The sequence below is a fragment of the Leucoraja erinacea genome, chromosome 22 (assembly GCF_028641065.1).
Source record: "Leucoraja erinacea ecotype New England chromosome 22, Leri_hhj_1, whole genome shotgun sequence".
Taxonomy (NCBI): domain Eukaryota; kingdom Metazoa; phylum Chordata; class Chondrichthyes; order Rajiformes; family Rajidae; genus Leucoraja; species Leucoraja erinaceus.
The window spans coordinates 1,365,897-1,379,958 of record NC_073398.1 but is presented as its reverse complement, the minus strand read 5'-3'; the positions used below and the strand labels follow the sequence as shown (position 1 = coordinate 1,379,958).

The following is a 14,062-nucleotide window of genomic DNA, read 5'->3' as shown; positions in this document are numbered from 1 at the left end:
AGGAAAAGATTAGAGGGATATGAACACAATGCGAGCCGGTAGGACTGGTGCAGATGGGGCACCATAGTCGGCATTGGCAAGCAGGGCGAAGGGCATGTTTCCATTCAGGATGAGTAGAACTATTACTCCTATCAGCACATGGAGACAAATGAGTAATTTTCCACGCCCCCGGCAGGGGATTTGTGTTTATATATGTCATGAAAACTTGTCATTGTGACCAGAAACAACCTCTTTGTAATAAACAACACTTTACCACTAAGTTGTAAGATAGTTGTGGATAAGGATAATATTACACAAAGCCAAAGGCTAAATTTACTGAAGGCTGATTACAAAAGTATTAGTCAGGAACTGGAAAGAGTAGATTCGGTGCAGCTTTTATTGGGAAATACCACATCTGACTTGTGAGTTACTTAAAGGACAACTGGTCAGAATTTCAGACTAACTTGTTCTGAGAGCATAGAGCAGCACAGCACAGAAACGGCCCCTTCAGCCCACAATGTTTGTGCTGAACATGCTGACAAGTTAAACTGATCTCATCTGCATGTACATGATCCCTAGCTCAGGGTAGAACCACTCACGAACAAGGAGGTAACTTATGCGTGGAGCCAGAGGAAGTGGGTGAAATACTAAAGGAGTACTTTGTACCAGTACTCACCAACAAAGAGGAATTGGAGGAGAGTGAGATCAGTGTGGAGAATGCTAATGTGCAAGCACAGTGTGAGGTTAAGGAGGAGGAAGTGTTGCCGCTCTTGAAGGGCATGAAGGTGAAGCATAGTGAGACCAGAGATATGCTGACATTTTACCAAGTGAAACTATGCTATAAAGCATGTTGATAACAAGAAAGGTGTAGCATTGGGAGATTTGGTGGATGTCAAGGACTGCAATCAGGACTCCTTTCGTGGCAAGGCTCACAATTTACAAGTTTAAATTCTATCGGCACCAATCCCATTACCAGACAGATACCTGGAATGAGCAGGTTGTCTCATGAGGACAGACAAGGGCCCATCTATCGTAGTTTACCAGGAGTGCGAATTGACCATAAAAATGTACAAGATTATTAAATGCTGCTTATGGAGAAGAAGTTTCTGCATATGATAGAATCCAGAACTAGGGCTCACAGTTTAAAAATAATGAGTTACCCGTTTACAGCAAAGATGAAGGGAATGATTTTCCTTCACATGGTCATGATTAGTTTAAATTGGCATCAAGGTGAAGATAGACATTGTGCTTCCCATGCAGTATGACAACGTGGATGGGATTCCACAACTCAGGGTTCCACTCGTCACTAGAAACACAGTGCTATATTCACTGTGACTGCTGCTTCAGCCCCACTAAATGGGGACTTTTCCATTAGCACCTCCCTTCTGTTTTGTCAACTGTTCCCCACCCCCACACTGCAGCGTACAACTGGAGCAGCCAGTGGATAGGTTGGGACAGCCAGTGGATAGGTTGGGAGGGAAGGGCAGGAGAGGAGAGTGGAGCAGAGGATGCAGGGGATAATGTTCACAGTGTGTTGTTACAGTACATTATTACAGTGTTGCCGGACAGAGATGATTTACCAGGATGTTGCCAGGACTCAAGGGTCTGAGCACGAGGGAGAGGTTGAGTAGGTTGAGACTATTATTAGAGTGCAGAAGGATGAGGGTGATCTTATAGAGGTGTATAAAATCATGAGAGGAATAGATCGTGTAGACGCAGAGTTTCTCGCCCAGAGTCGGGGAATTGAGGACCAGAGGTTTAAGGTGAAGGGGAAAAGATAGGAACCCGAGGGGTAACTTTTTCACACAAAGGGTGGTGGGTGTATGGAAGAGGAGGTAGTTGAGGCAGGGACTATCCCAACTTTAAATAAACAGTTAGACGGGTACATGGATAGGACAGGTTTGGAGGGGTATGGGCCAAATGTAGACAGGTGGGACTAGTGTAGCTGGGACATGTTGGCCAGTGTGGGCAAGTCGGGCCGAAGAGCATGTTTCCACACTGTATCACTCTATGACTATGACCTCGCACAACAGCCGAGACAAGCACCATGAGGGGTGAACAGGTCAGAGAGAGGGTCAAAGGAAGACACAGCAATCTGTTGCTGAAATAGGAATCTGGTGGGGGGGGGGGGGGGGGGGGAGAATCCATACTGTCCCGGAGGACACAGTCACGGCGCTCGGTGCACTATCAGGCTAAACGCAGACAGTGACAAGCAAAGATTGTGCAGTGCCACGGGCCATAAGTTCCATCGGCACCAATTTGTTACCAAATGGACACTGCAATGAGCAGGTTTCCTCATGAGGACAGGCAAGGGTCCCATCTATTGGATTTACAAGGAATACGAGGTGACTGCATAAAAACATTAAAGATTATTAAAGAAACATAGACAATAGGTGCAGGAGGAGGCCCTTCGAGCCAGCACCGCCATTCATTGCGATTATGGCTGATTGTCCCCAATCAATATTCCGTGCCTGCCTTCTCCCCATATCCCTTGATTCCACCCACCAGTTTTGACAGGGTGCTTGTGAAGAAGAGGTTTCTTCTTATAGAGATTCTACACCAAGGGCTCACTGTTTAAAAATAATGAGCAACCCATTTAGATGAGAATTGTTTTCCTTCACATGGTCATGCATCTTTGGACCTCTCTTCCACAATGGGCAATGGGGACAGAGGCACCTGTTCCCCTGAAACAGATAAGCCCCCTCTAATACACGCACCTCTCCACCAAGAGCAGGATCGTAGGCAGATTGTATGGGAAGCTGAGGTGAAGAGGAGTGAACACAGCAGCTTTTAGCAAGCTTGACTTCGGGTCAGAGCGTGCTGGGAGTCTAAGAGTGATAAAGTAGAAAGGGAAGATGGTAAGGTGAACACAGACAAGGAAGTTGCCCAGATCTAAAACAACCCATCAAAATGAAAAGCGCCTTCATAATGAATTATGTACTGAGTGAGGAGGTGGAAACGGGCCAAACAGTAGTACAGCACAGTAGAAACAAGGAACTACAGATGCTTGTTTATACCAAAGATAGACACAAAGAACTGGAGTAACTCAGTGGGTCAGGCAGAATCTCTGGAGAAAAAGGATGGAAGACGTTTCAGGTCAGGACCCTTCTTCAGACAGAAAGTAGGGGGTGGGGGTGGTGAAGGGCGGGAGGCAAGGAAAGAATAGTGCCAGTCAGGGCCGCTACGAATAAGCTCAGGCTGGGCGGTGCCTGGTAAACACACTGTTGGCTAGAGAAGGTGTGATCTCCAGAGAAGAACAACGTGGAGAACTGTGGACAAAAGTGCTGGAGAAACCCAGCGGGAGCAGAGCGAAAGAAATAGGTACGGTTTCAGGCCGAAACCCTTCTTCAGACTGATGGGGGGGGGGGGGGGGGGGGGGGGGGGGAAGGAAAAAAAAGGAAGAGGAGGAGCCCGAGGGCTGAGGGAGAGCTGAGAAGGGGAGGAGACAGCAAGGGCTAACGAAATTGGAGAATTCAATGTTTATGCCACTAGGATGCAGACTACCCAAGCGGAATAAGGAGGTGCTGTTCCTCCAATTTCCGGTGTTGCTCACTCTGGCCCAGCACAGAGAGGTCGGATACGGAATGGGAGGGGGAGTTGAAGTGCTGAGCCACCGGGAGGTCAGGTTGGTTGGATTGAGCGGAGGTGTTCGGCGAAACGATCGCCAAGCCTATGCTTGGTCTCACCGATGTAGATCAGCTGACATCTAGAGTAGCGGATGCAATAGATGAGGTTGGAGGAGGTGCAGGTCGCACCTGGAACGACTGCTTGGGTCCTTGAATGGAGTCGAGAGGGGAGGTAAAGCGACAAGTGTAGCATCTCTTGCGGTTGCAAGGGAAAGTGCCCGGGGAGGGGGTGGTGCGGGAGGGAAGGTAAGAATTGACAAGGGAGTTACGAAGGGAGCGGTCTTTGCGGAACGCAAGTTGAGAACTGTGGAACAGGTTAAACGACGGGGGTGGAGGAAGGGAGGGGATGGGAGTGAAAACTGCCCAAGCAACATCCAAGATGCTGTGCCTCCAATTTGAATGTGGCCTTAATCTGGCAATGGAGGAGGCCCAGGCCAGAAAGGTCAGGATGGGGTTTAAGAGGGAACTGCAGATGCTAGAGAATCGAAGGTTACACAGAAAAGCTGGAGAAACTCAGCGGGTGCAGCAGCATCTATGGAGCGAAGGAAATAGGCAACGTTTCGGGCCGAAACCCTTCTTCAGGATGATCGGCGGTGGGGGTGGGTGGGGACAAGTCCCCACCCACCCCCACCCCCGATCAGTCTGAAGAAGGGTTTCGGCCCGAAACGTTGCCTATTTCCTTCGCTCCATAGATGCTGCTGCACCCGCTGAGTTTCTCCAACTTTTCTGTGTAACCCAAGGTCAGGATGGGAATGGGAAGTAGAAATGATTGGTAACCAGGAGATACCGCAAGGGTACAGCATGAGTGGTAATGTATAGGCTGCTAGACTCCCAGTTAGACATCCAGTTACAATGACACCATTCGGCTGGGTCCCTCCATCCCTCTGTTATTGTCCAAGTCATATTTAAGCCGAAGATAGACAGAAAATGCTGGCGTATGTCAGCAGGACAGGCTGCATCTTTAGAGAGAAGAAATGGGTAACATTTCGATTTGAGACCCTTCTTCAGACTGAGAGTCAGGCGAGAGGGAGTCTACAGATATGGAAGGGTAAGGTGTGAAAACAACAGATCAAAGCAGATGATAATGAAATGTAGAGTGGCTCAATGTTAGCAGAAGGTAACAAAGCAGCAATCAGTAATATTTAATTAGGAGGATTAGAACTAGTCAGGGAACTAGGGTGGGGGAGGGATGGAGAGAAGAGAGGGAAAGCAAGGGTTACTTGAATTTAGAGAAATCAATACCATACCGCTGGGGTGTAAGCTGCCCAAGCGAAATATGAGGTGCTGTTCCTCCAATTTGCGTAGGGCCTCACTCTGACAGTGGAGGAGTCCCAGGACAGAAAGGTCAGTGTGGGAATGGGAAGGGGAGTTAAAGTGTTTGAAGAAGGGTCTCGACCCAAAATGTCACCATCCTTCTCTCCAGAGTTGCTGCCTGTCCTGCTGAGTCACTCCAGGTTTTTGTGTCTATCTAAAGTGTCTGGCAACCGGGAGATCGCCGTAAGCCTAGGTGGACAGAGCGGAGGTGTTCAGCGAAACGATCACCGAACCTGCACTTGGTCTCGCCCACACCTGGAACAGCGGACATATGTAAGCCATTTGAAATCCTTTTTTACCTTTTCATTTTCTCTTTTCTTAGGTAGCTTGCTGTATTTCGCCATTGCCACATCATGTTCTACAGAAAATAAATACCATCACTTTAGTTTTGGCATTGACCAGTTAAAACAAAATAATTCCAAGGACGGAATATTTGGACTTCGCCAAATTAATAACTTTTTAGAAATCAGCTGGAAATAAAAGGAGGCTGTGTATCAAAGTCAGGATGTTTTGGACACAACAATTAACGTGCGTACCTTTCAGAATTCAAACCTTCAATCAGTGCTCATAACAATTCCAGACTCACCTGCTTCCTTCCACAACACTGTCTGCCTATGTATTCCAGCACATGTCATTTTGCCTTCCAGTAAATTTACAAAATGCCATTCCTCCATCCCCTATTTTATATTTTAGTTTACTTTAGAGATACAGTGCTGAAACAGGCCCCTCGATCCCCCTGAGTCTGTGCCAACCAACGATCACCGCGCATTAGCACTATCCTACACACACAAGGGGCAATTTACAATTGTTACCAACGCCAATTAGCCTACAAACCTGCACATCTTTGGAGTGGGAGGAAATCGAGGCACCCTGAGAAAACCCGCGCGTGTCACGGGGAGAAAGTACAATCTCAGTCCAGACAAGCACTCATAGTCAGGATGGAACCCAGGTCTCTGGCGCTGTGAGGCAGCAACTCCACTGCTGCACCACCGTGCTGCCCTGCGAGAATTTTGAGGCAAGAATCAAAGGAACTGAACGAATTGAGATGGGTGAGTCTTTGAACCTACAATGCAAGATTTAAACACAACTGTCCCCGGAGCTCTGTGAAAGAACACACTGAATTGATCTTCTAGAGGCTACATTGACCAGTAAGGTCCCAATTGGGATCCCATAAGATCTAGGATAAATTGGCAAATGTAATCCAAAATTGGTGTGATTTGAGTGATAGGAGGCAGAAAGTGGTGGTGCAGGGTTTCTTCTGTGATAGGAGGTTTGTGCAAGAATTAATGTTTAGTTTTAGAGATAGACCACAGAAACAGGTCCTCCGGCCTACTGAGTCTGTGCCGACTGACAATCCCCAAAAGCTAGCACTATCCTACATACAAGAGGCAATTTATTTTACCAAACCAAATTCTACCTACAAACCTGTACGTCTTTGGAGTGTGGGAGGTAACTGGAGCACCCGGAGAAAACCCACACGGTCACAAGTACAAACTCTCCGTACAGACAGCACTCAGGATCGAACTTGGGTTTCTGGTGCTATAAGGCAGCAACTCTACCACTGCGCCACCCCATGCTGGGACCTGTGCTGTTTGTCACATAATGGTCGGATGTGAATGTGGGAAGTACAAAGTTCACAGATGACACAGTGATTGGCCATGTTAAAAGTGAGGAGGGGTAGTCTCATGCTGCAAAACAATGTTGTTGAGTTGGTAAAATGGGCAGGACAATGAGAGATGGAATTTAATGCTGAATAAGGTGAAGGGCTGCATGATGGAAAGACTAATGAAGCAATGATCTGGCACCCAATATCTGGTTATAAAAGAAACAGTGAGGAACAAAGGACATTATGCCCAAGAGTCCCCCAAGGCTTTAAATTCATGGGTATCTCTGAAGATCTTTCCTGGACCCAGCACGCTGATGCAATTACAAAGAAAGCACATCAACAACTCTACTTTTTAAGATTGTGGAGATTTGGTATGGCACAGAGGACTCTTTGAACAACAGGTGTACAGTAGAGAGCAAGCGGGGGTTGGGCGATCGTTTCGCCGAACACCTCCGCTCGGTCCGCAATAACCAAGCTGACCTCCCGGTGGCTCAGCACTTCCAACTCCCCCTCCCACTCCGTCTCCGACCTCTCTGTCCTGGGTCTCCTCCATGGCCACAGCGAGCAACACCGGAAATTGGAGGAACAGCACCTCATATTCCATTTGGGGAGTCTGCATCCTGGTGGCATGAACATCGAATTCTCCCAATTTTGTTAGTCCTTGCTGTCTCCTCCCCTTCCTCAGTCCCCCTGCTGTCTCCTCCCATCCCCCAGCCTTCAGGCTCCTCCTCCTTTTTCCTTTCTTGTCCCCGCCCATCCCCGCCCCCGATCAGTCTGAAGAAGGGTTTCGGCCCGAAACGTTGCCTATTTCCTTCGCTCCATAGATGCTGCTGCACCCGCTGAGTTTCTCCAGCTTTTTTGTGTACCTACAGTAGAGAGCATATTGACTGGTTGCATCACGGCCTGGTTCGGCAACTTGAAGGCCCAGGAGAGAAGAACACTGAAAACAGTGTTGAACACTGCCCAGTCCATCATGGGTTGTGACCCTCCCACCATCGAATGGATCTACAGGAGCCGCTGCCTCAAACAGGCAACCAGCATCATCAGGACCCACACCACCCTGGCCACGCACTCATTTCATTCCTGCCATTGGGAAGAAGGTACAGGAGCCTGAAAACTGTAACGTCCAAGTTCAGGAACAACTTCTTCCCTACAGCATCAGACTATTAAACGCTACAACCTAAAAATAAGCTCTGAACAACATAGACTTAGGGGCACTGGTTTTGTCTATCTGCACAATTATTGTTAGTTTTTATACGTAAATATACAAACATATACACATACATACAACATACACTGAACATTTTTTTGTTTATCCTATTATTTACAGTGTACTATGTTGACATATTCTGTTGTGCTGCAGCAAGTAAGCATTTTATTGTTCTATCTGGGACACATGACAATAAAACACTCTTGATCTTGGAAGGGAGCAGCAGAGGTAACGAGAGGGGTGAAGACGAGTGATATTTGCCTTCAGTAGCTGTCTTACAATGCAAGCGTAGACGTAATGGAACAACTTTATAAATCATTGCATAGGCCACAGCATGCATAGGTGTCACATTTACCATCCTCCAGTCTTCTGGAACTTCTCCTGCAACTAATAATGATGCAAATATCTTTGTTTGGGCCTCCACACTTTCCTCCCACTTCCCACAAGGTCCAGGGATGCACTAGATCAGGCCCTGGGAATTTAAAATCACCAATACCTCCTCGATGGTAATTTGTATATGATCTATGAAGTCATTGGCTTCAATTACTTTGCTTCCATGATGCTCTCCTCAGTACAAAAGGAATGAGACATATTCATCTAATATCATTCTGACCCTTCAGTTTGCTTGTCCAGATAGAAACATAGACAAATAGGTGCAGTAGTAGGCCATTCGGCCCTTCGCGCAAACACCGCCATTCAATATGATCATGGCTGATCATTTAAAATCTGTACCCCGTTCCTGCTTTTCCCCCATATCCCTTGATTCCTTTAGCCCTAAGAACTAAGTCTAACTCTCTCCTGAAAACATTGATATTCTTGAAGTCTCTGCATTTTCCTCACAACGCAATTGTATCATAAACAAATTTGGTTGGGCTTGGTCCCCTCTTACATGCAATAGATTGTGAATAGATGGTCGCCAAGTACGGACCTCTGGAGCCATTCACTGCCTCTCTAAATGAAAATTATTTGCTTAATCTACCTTTTTTGCCAATTTAAATGACCCCTTGATATAGATTCATGGCAAAAATACGTGTTGGGGCATTTGTTAAAAAGATTGAGTTTCAGAGGTGTAGGGAAATAAAGAAAGGGGCAATGGGATGCATGGGATTGCTCACAAACCCAACATGGACCTTTAGTCCTTAGACTTTAGCTATGCAGTGCAAAAACAGGCTTTTGGGCCTACCAGATCCGCACCGACAAGCGATCCCACTAGCACTGTCCTACATACTCTAGATATTTTACTGTTTTACCAAAGCCAATTAACCTACAAATCTGTACGTGTATGGAATGTGGGAGGAAACCGGAGTACCCGGACAAAACTTACACGTCACAAAGAGAACGTACAAACTGTGTACAGACAGCACCCGTAGTCAGAATGGAACACGGGTCTCTGGCGTTGTAAGGCAGCAACTCTACCGCTGCGCCACCCCCGGTATGACCTGATGGAATTAATGGCCTCATTCTGTTTTGTAATAAGATAGAGATTGTACATATAATGCCATTTGTGAATATTATAAAGCATTTGTAGAAATTGATTTTAAACAGAATTTAAAAAAACCTCTACAAAGGAATCTCCCCAATCATAAAAAGATTCATTCTATATCACTCGAGATCACAGAATATAAGCAACTCTCAACATGTAGCATTGCTTCAAATAGCAAAAACCAAATGGCACTATGAATTCACCTGAAACCAATGAAATGAAAGTCTCCTCCTCCTGAATGATAGGAAAGTGTTGAAAGCAGCAACCAGACGGTGGGTTGTCACTAAAGCTGGGCATGCACATGAGACAGAAATAAACTCTCCAAAAAAGAGGAAACAATTAAAACTGGAAATGAAAAAATATATACATACCATTACTAGCAAGTAGAAACAAATCTTTTAAAGTGCTTACTTCTGCAAATAATAAAAAACAGTAATGCTCAGTGTAAGACACAAAACAAAATAAAAGAAGAGACAGAAACAGATAATTCTAATAAAATTATAATCAACATTAATTATTGTCTGTCCCAAATGCTGAGACCAGATTTATGCTTCAGTTGGATAGAATCCCATTTATAAAATGCTTGCTTACATAACTTTATAAGTTAATGGGAGATAATTATATCAGGTGCAAAACAAGTTTAGTTTAGCTTTTTAAGTTTAGAAATACAGCACAGAAACAGCCCTTCGGCCCACTGAGTCCCTGCTGATCCCCGCACATTAACACTATCCTACATACACTAGGGACAATTTATAATTTTACAGAGGCCAAGTAATCTACAAACCTATACATGTTTGGAGTGTGGGAGGAAACCAAAGCACCCGGAGAAAACCCACATGGTCACAGGGAGAACATACAAACTCCACACAGGCAGCACCTGAACCCGGGTCTCAGGATCGAACACGGGTCTCTGGCGCTGTAAGGCAGTAACTCTACTGCTGCGCAACCATGCCATCAATGTGTGGAGATAAACATGATCAAACAAGGTACTGTCAAATCATTGTTATGATTAAAATTATCTAATTTGTGTATTTTTTTTGTAATGCGAATACCACCTCAGTGAAGGAAATAAAATGAACAATTATATTAAGTGTAACAGTCATCAGTCAATATAAGGAGTTGAGTAATATAATGGAGATGAGTTTACATCATGAGGATCATTAATTCAGGGCCATTAACTCTACTTATTTCAGTCAGTCTGTCAGTACGGCTTTCTCAATGTATTATGCATCATAACTCCTCCTCAAAGATTCAGTTTACACCAACGCATGAAAACAGACAAATTAAATCTTTGGTTAAATAATTTAGAAGGTACCACTGCTGGGAGTACCTTTTGACTTGGTTTATTAAAGACTGGTAATGTGGTTTCATAGCATTTATATAATGCACTAATCATCCATATTTATCCAGATAAATGTCCATATATAGTACTGATGAGAGGGCCTTTACAAACATGGATTAGAACATTAAACAACTAATGCAGATCTGGCCGTTTACAGTCTTTTACTCCAAGATTTGGCAAGGTTAAAGTATTCCTAAAACCAGCAGGCTTTGCATCCACTGCCAACAATGGCTCAATATGCACACTAGGTAACAGCAACTTACCTGCAGCAACGTAGAGAGGTCAGGTCTAAGCACCTTCTATAACAAAGCCACGCCCTGGGATTACCTGATACTTATGGAATGATCTCCAAAGAGCCATCATCAAAAATTAACTACAGGTTACATTCCGATCTACATTAGCTTCAATTCGGTTGGATATCGGCTGGCACACTACAATAAAGATCTATTTTAACTCCTTTCCTATTTCCATTTGCAGACAGAATCTTTTTAAGAAAATTAAAACCAGAAAACAAGAGGTTCACAGTACACCTATTTCATTATGTTATTCTTACAATCACAGGAATGTCAAACTGACATCATGAATAAGACTACGTTTGAATAAACTGTGGAAAAGATGGCATTTCATATTGAATCGATCACTGTGGAGATAAAGATTCATTTCAAATTAAAATTAGATTAGTGCTATTCCACTCTATATTTCTGCTTTATTTTACTCCATGTTGTACAATGCTATGTCTGATCTGCAGATAGAAAAGCAATTGATGGTGCTGCAGAATAGCTAAAATTAACATAATTCATAAACATTATTGATGTAAAATTGAGCAGAGTACAATCTAGGAATAATCATAATTTTATACTTGAGCACAAAAAAATGTAATTGTCCATTACTTTAAACTAATGAATGTAGAATGTGAAAAATATGTTTTTGATTATAAACCTACTGCATTAATAGTAGTCCATAACTGGTTACCTTTTAAAAAGAGTCAGTAAAACAATTAGCAGATCAAAGTCATAGTAATACAGCATAGAACCCTTCATCCCAACTTGCCCACACTGACCATCATGTCCCATCTACACTAGTCCCACCTGCCTGCATTTGGTCCATATCCTACTAAACCTATCCTAGACATAGACTTTCTTAAATGTCGCAATTGTACCTGCCTCAACCACCTCCCCCAACAGCTCATCCACACACCTATCGCCCTTTGTGTAATAAAGTTACCCCTCGGGTTCCTATTAAATCTTCCCCTCCTCATGTTAAATCTATGTCTTTTGTAGTTGCTTCAGATGTTATGCATATTGGACTTCAATAGTAGGATGCATACGTAATGCAATTGGCTAAAAACTTTGATTAATGTTCTATGAACGGTCTTGGATTATTTTACATTACAAACTGAGGCTGATTGGATTGGAAATGTTTAGAGCTTAATGGTCCAAAAGTGGGCAAATGGACTATCTAAGATGGGGCATCTTGCATGCCATGGACAAGTTGGGCTGAAGGACCAGTTTCAATGCTGCATGACTCTATGCCTCTAAAAGAAAGGAAGATTGTCTGGCAGGCTGTTTGTCAATGACATTGAAGACATTAAGTTCATCAGTTTGTAAGTTCTAGGAGTGGAATTAGTCCATTTGCCTTAACAAGTCTACTACGCCATTCAATCATGGCTGATATATCTTTCCATCTCATCCCCATTCTCCCCATAACCCCTGATACCTTAGTTTAGTTTGGTTTAGATACAGCGCGGAAACAGGCCCTTTACTCCACTGAGCCTGCACCGACCAGCAATCCCTGCACACTAGCACTATCCTACACACACTTGGGACATTTTATAATTTGTCCAAGCCAATTAATCTACAAACCTGTCAGTCTTTGGAGTGTGGGAGGATCCGGAACACTCGGAAAAAACCCACACGGTCAAGGGAAGAACGTACAAACTCCGTACAGACAAGCGCTCATCGTCAGGATGGAACCAGGGTCTCTGGCGATAAGGCAGCAACTCTACAGCTGCGCCACCGTGCCGCCCTAAAGTTTTACTGACTCTCTCGAGTTTGCAGATTTCATGGGTGAAGCGAGATTCTCCCAAATGCCTTAGAGCCATGATCAGGAATAATTGTTTGAATAAAGTTTCCACGTTATTCGAGTAATCGGTTTATGCATGCTTTGTGATATGATGGTTGTTACAAAGCAATAAAATAATTTAAAAGCAACAGATCAGTAGACAACTCGGCTTTAAATACCACGACTTAATGTGAGCACCAGTGGAGAAAGAAACTACACACAAATCAAAATGTGTAGTGAGGAACATCAAGAAAAATAGTTTGCTAATTTAAAATACAGCTCTGAGAGGCTTATTCTTACAAGAGTTTTTTTTTAACTAAAATTGTTATCATAGTGTTTTACCACAATACTGATAAATGCTGCAATGGTAGGTATTAATTGTTATCCAACAGTGCAACAAAAGGCTAAAGTTCAACATTACCCGTGAGATCTCTTTCCCTGAACTGTATCATTGGGAATATCATGGTGTCAGCAACTTGTTTCGCCAACTCTGTGTGGAGAGAATTTAGCTGTGAAGAAATGATGATGTTGTTAGTTACAATCATTACCATTCCACAATAAACTAACCATTCTAGATACAGCACATAAACTAGACAGACAAAATCATCATGCACTGCTGAGTAAAGTAATAGAACTAAACAACATGGAAACAGGCCATTCGGCCCACTACTTCCATGCCAGCCAGTGGGCACCCATTGGTATTAATCCCATGTTTCAGTTCATGGTCAGTTGCCTTCTGTGCTAAAGTGATTCAAGTGATTAGACACTTCTTGAATCTTGTCAGTGACTCAGCTTCCAGCTCTCTCCAGCAGTGCATTCCAGGTACTCACCACTTTCTGGGTGAGAAAGGCCCTTTTCAGATGCCCTAAATGTACAGGTTTTAGCGATCTCTGATCACACAGAATCACACAGTAGAGAAACGTGTCCTTTCAGTCCAACTCTCAATGCCAACTGTGATGTCCATCTACACCAATCCTAATTGCTTCCATTACTCCTATATCTCTCTGCCCTTACCTTTCCAAGTACCTGTCCATACACCTTTCGAATATTGTCATTTTATCTGCCTCTACCACCTCCTCTTGCAACTCGTTCCAGATTCTTCAGTCTCGAAACGACCCGAAACATCACCCATTCCTTGTCTCCAGAGATATTGCCTCACCCGCTGAATTACTCCAGCATTTTGTGCCTACCCCAGATTGTCACCACCCTCTTTGTGAAAAACATACTCAAATTTAGCTTAACCACCTGTATTGCCGCCTTCAGGGACAAGTTGCCTAACCGAGTTATAGGCCGTGGACCGAGCATCAAAAACGTGTCTAGAATTTAATTTTTGTGACCTATGTCTGGTATCTAGTTGAAATTTGACACAGATTTAGATCAAATATCATTGAGAGGCAATTCATAACTCGTCAGTATCAAAAGTTGAACACTAATTAAATAT

General features: G+C 44.0%; 1 protein-coding gene across 1 annotated transcript in view; it reads right to left on the bottom strand.

The window, feature by feature from the left end:
- The window catches only part of LOC129708030 (DCC-interacting protein 13-beta-like), a 65,593-nt gene that overhangs the window by 25,449 nt on the left and 26,082 nt on the right, over nucleotides 1-14,062 (bottom strand). Inside the window, exons 5-7 of the mRNA XM_055653571.1 lie at nucleotides 13,043-13,130; nucleotides 9,590-9,631; nucleotides 5,219-5,277 (exon numbers count right to left, since the gene is read on the bottom strand). Coding sequence (XP_055509546.1) covers nucleotides 5,219-5,277; nucleotides 9,590-9,631; nucleotides 13,043-13,130 — 189 coding nt within the window. The remainder of the gene's footprint in view (nucleotides 1-5,218; nucleotides 5,278-9,589; nucleotides 9,632-13,042; nucleotides 13,131-14,062) is intronic.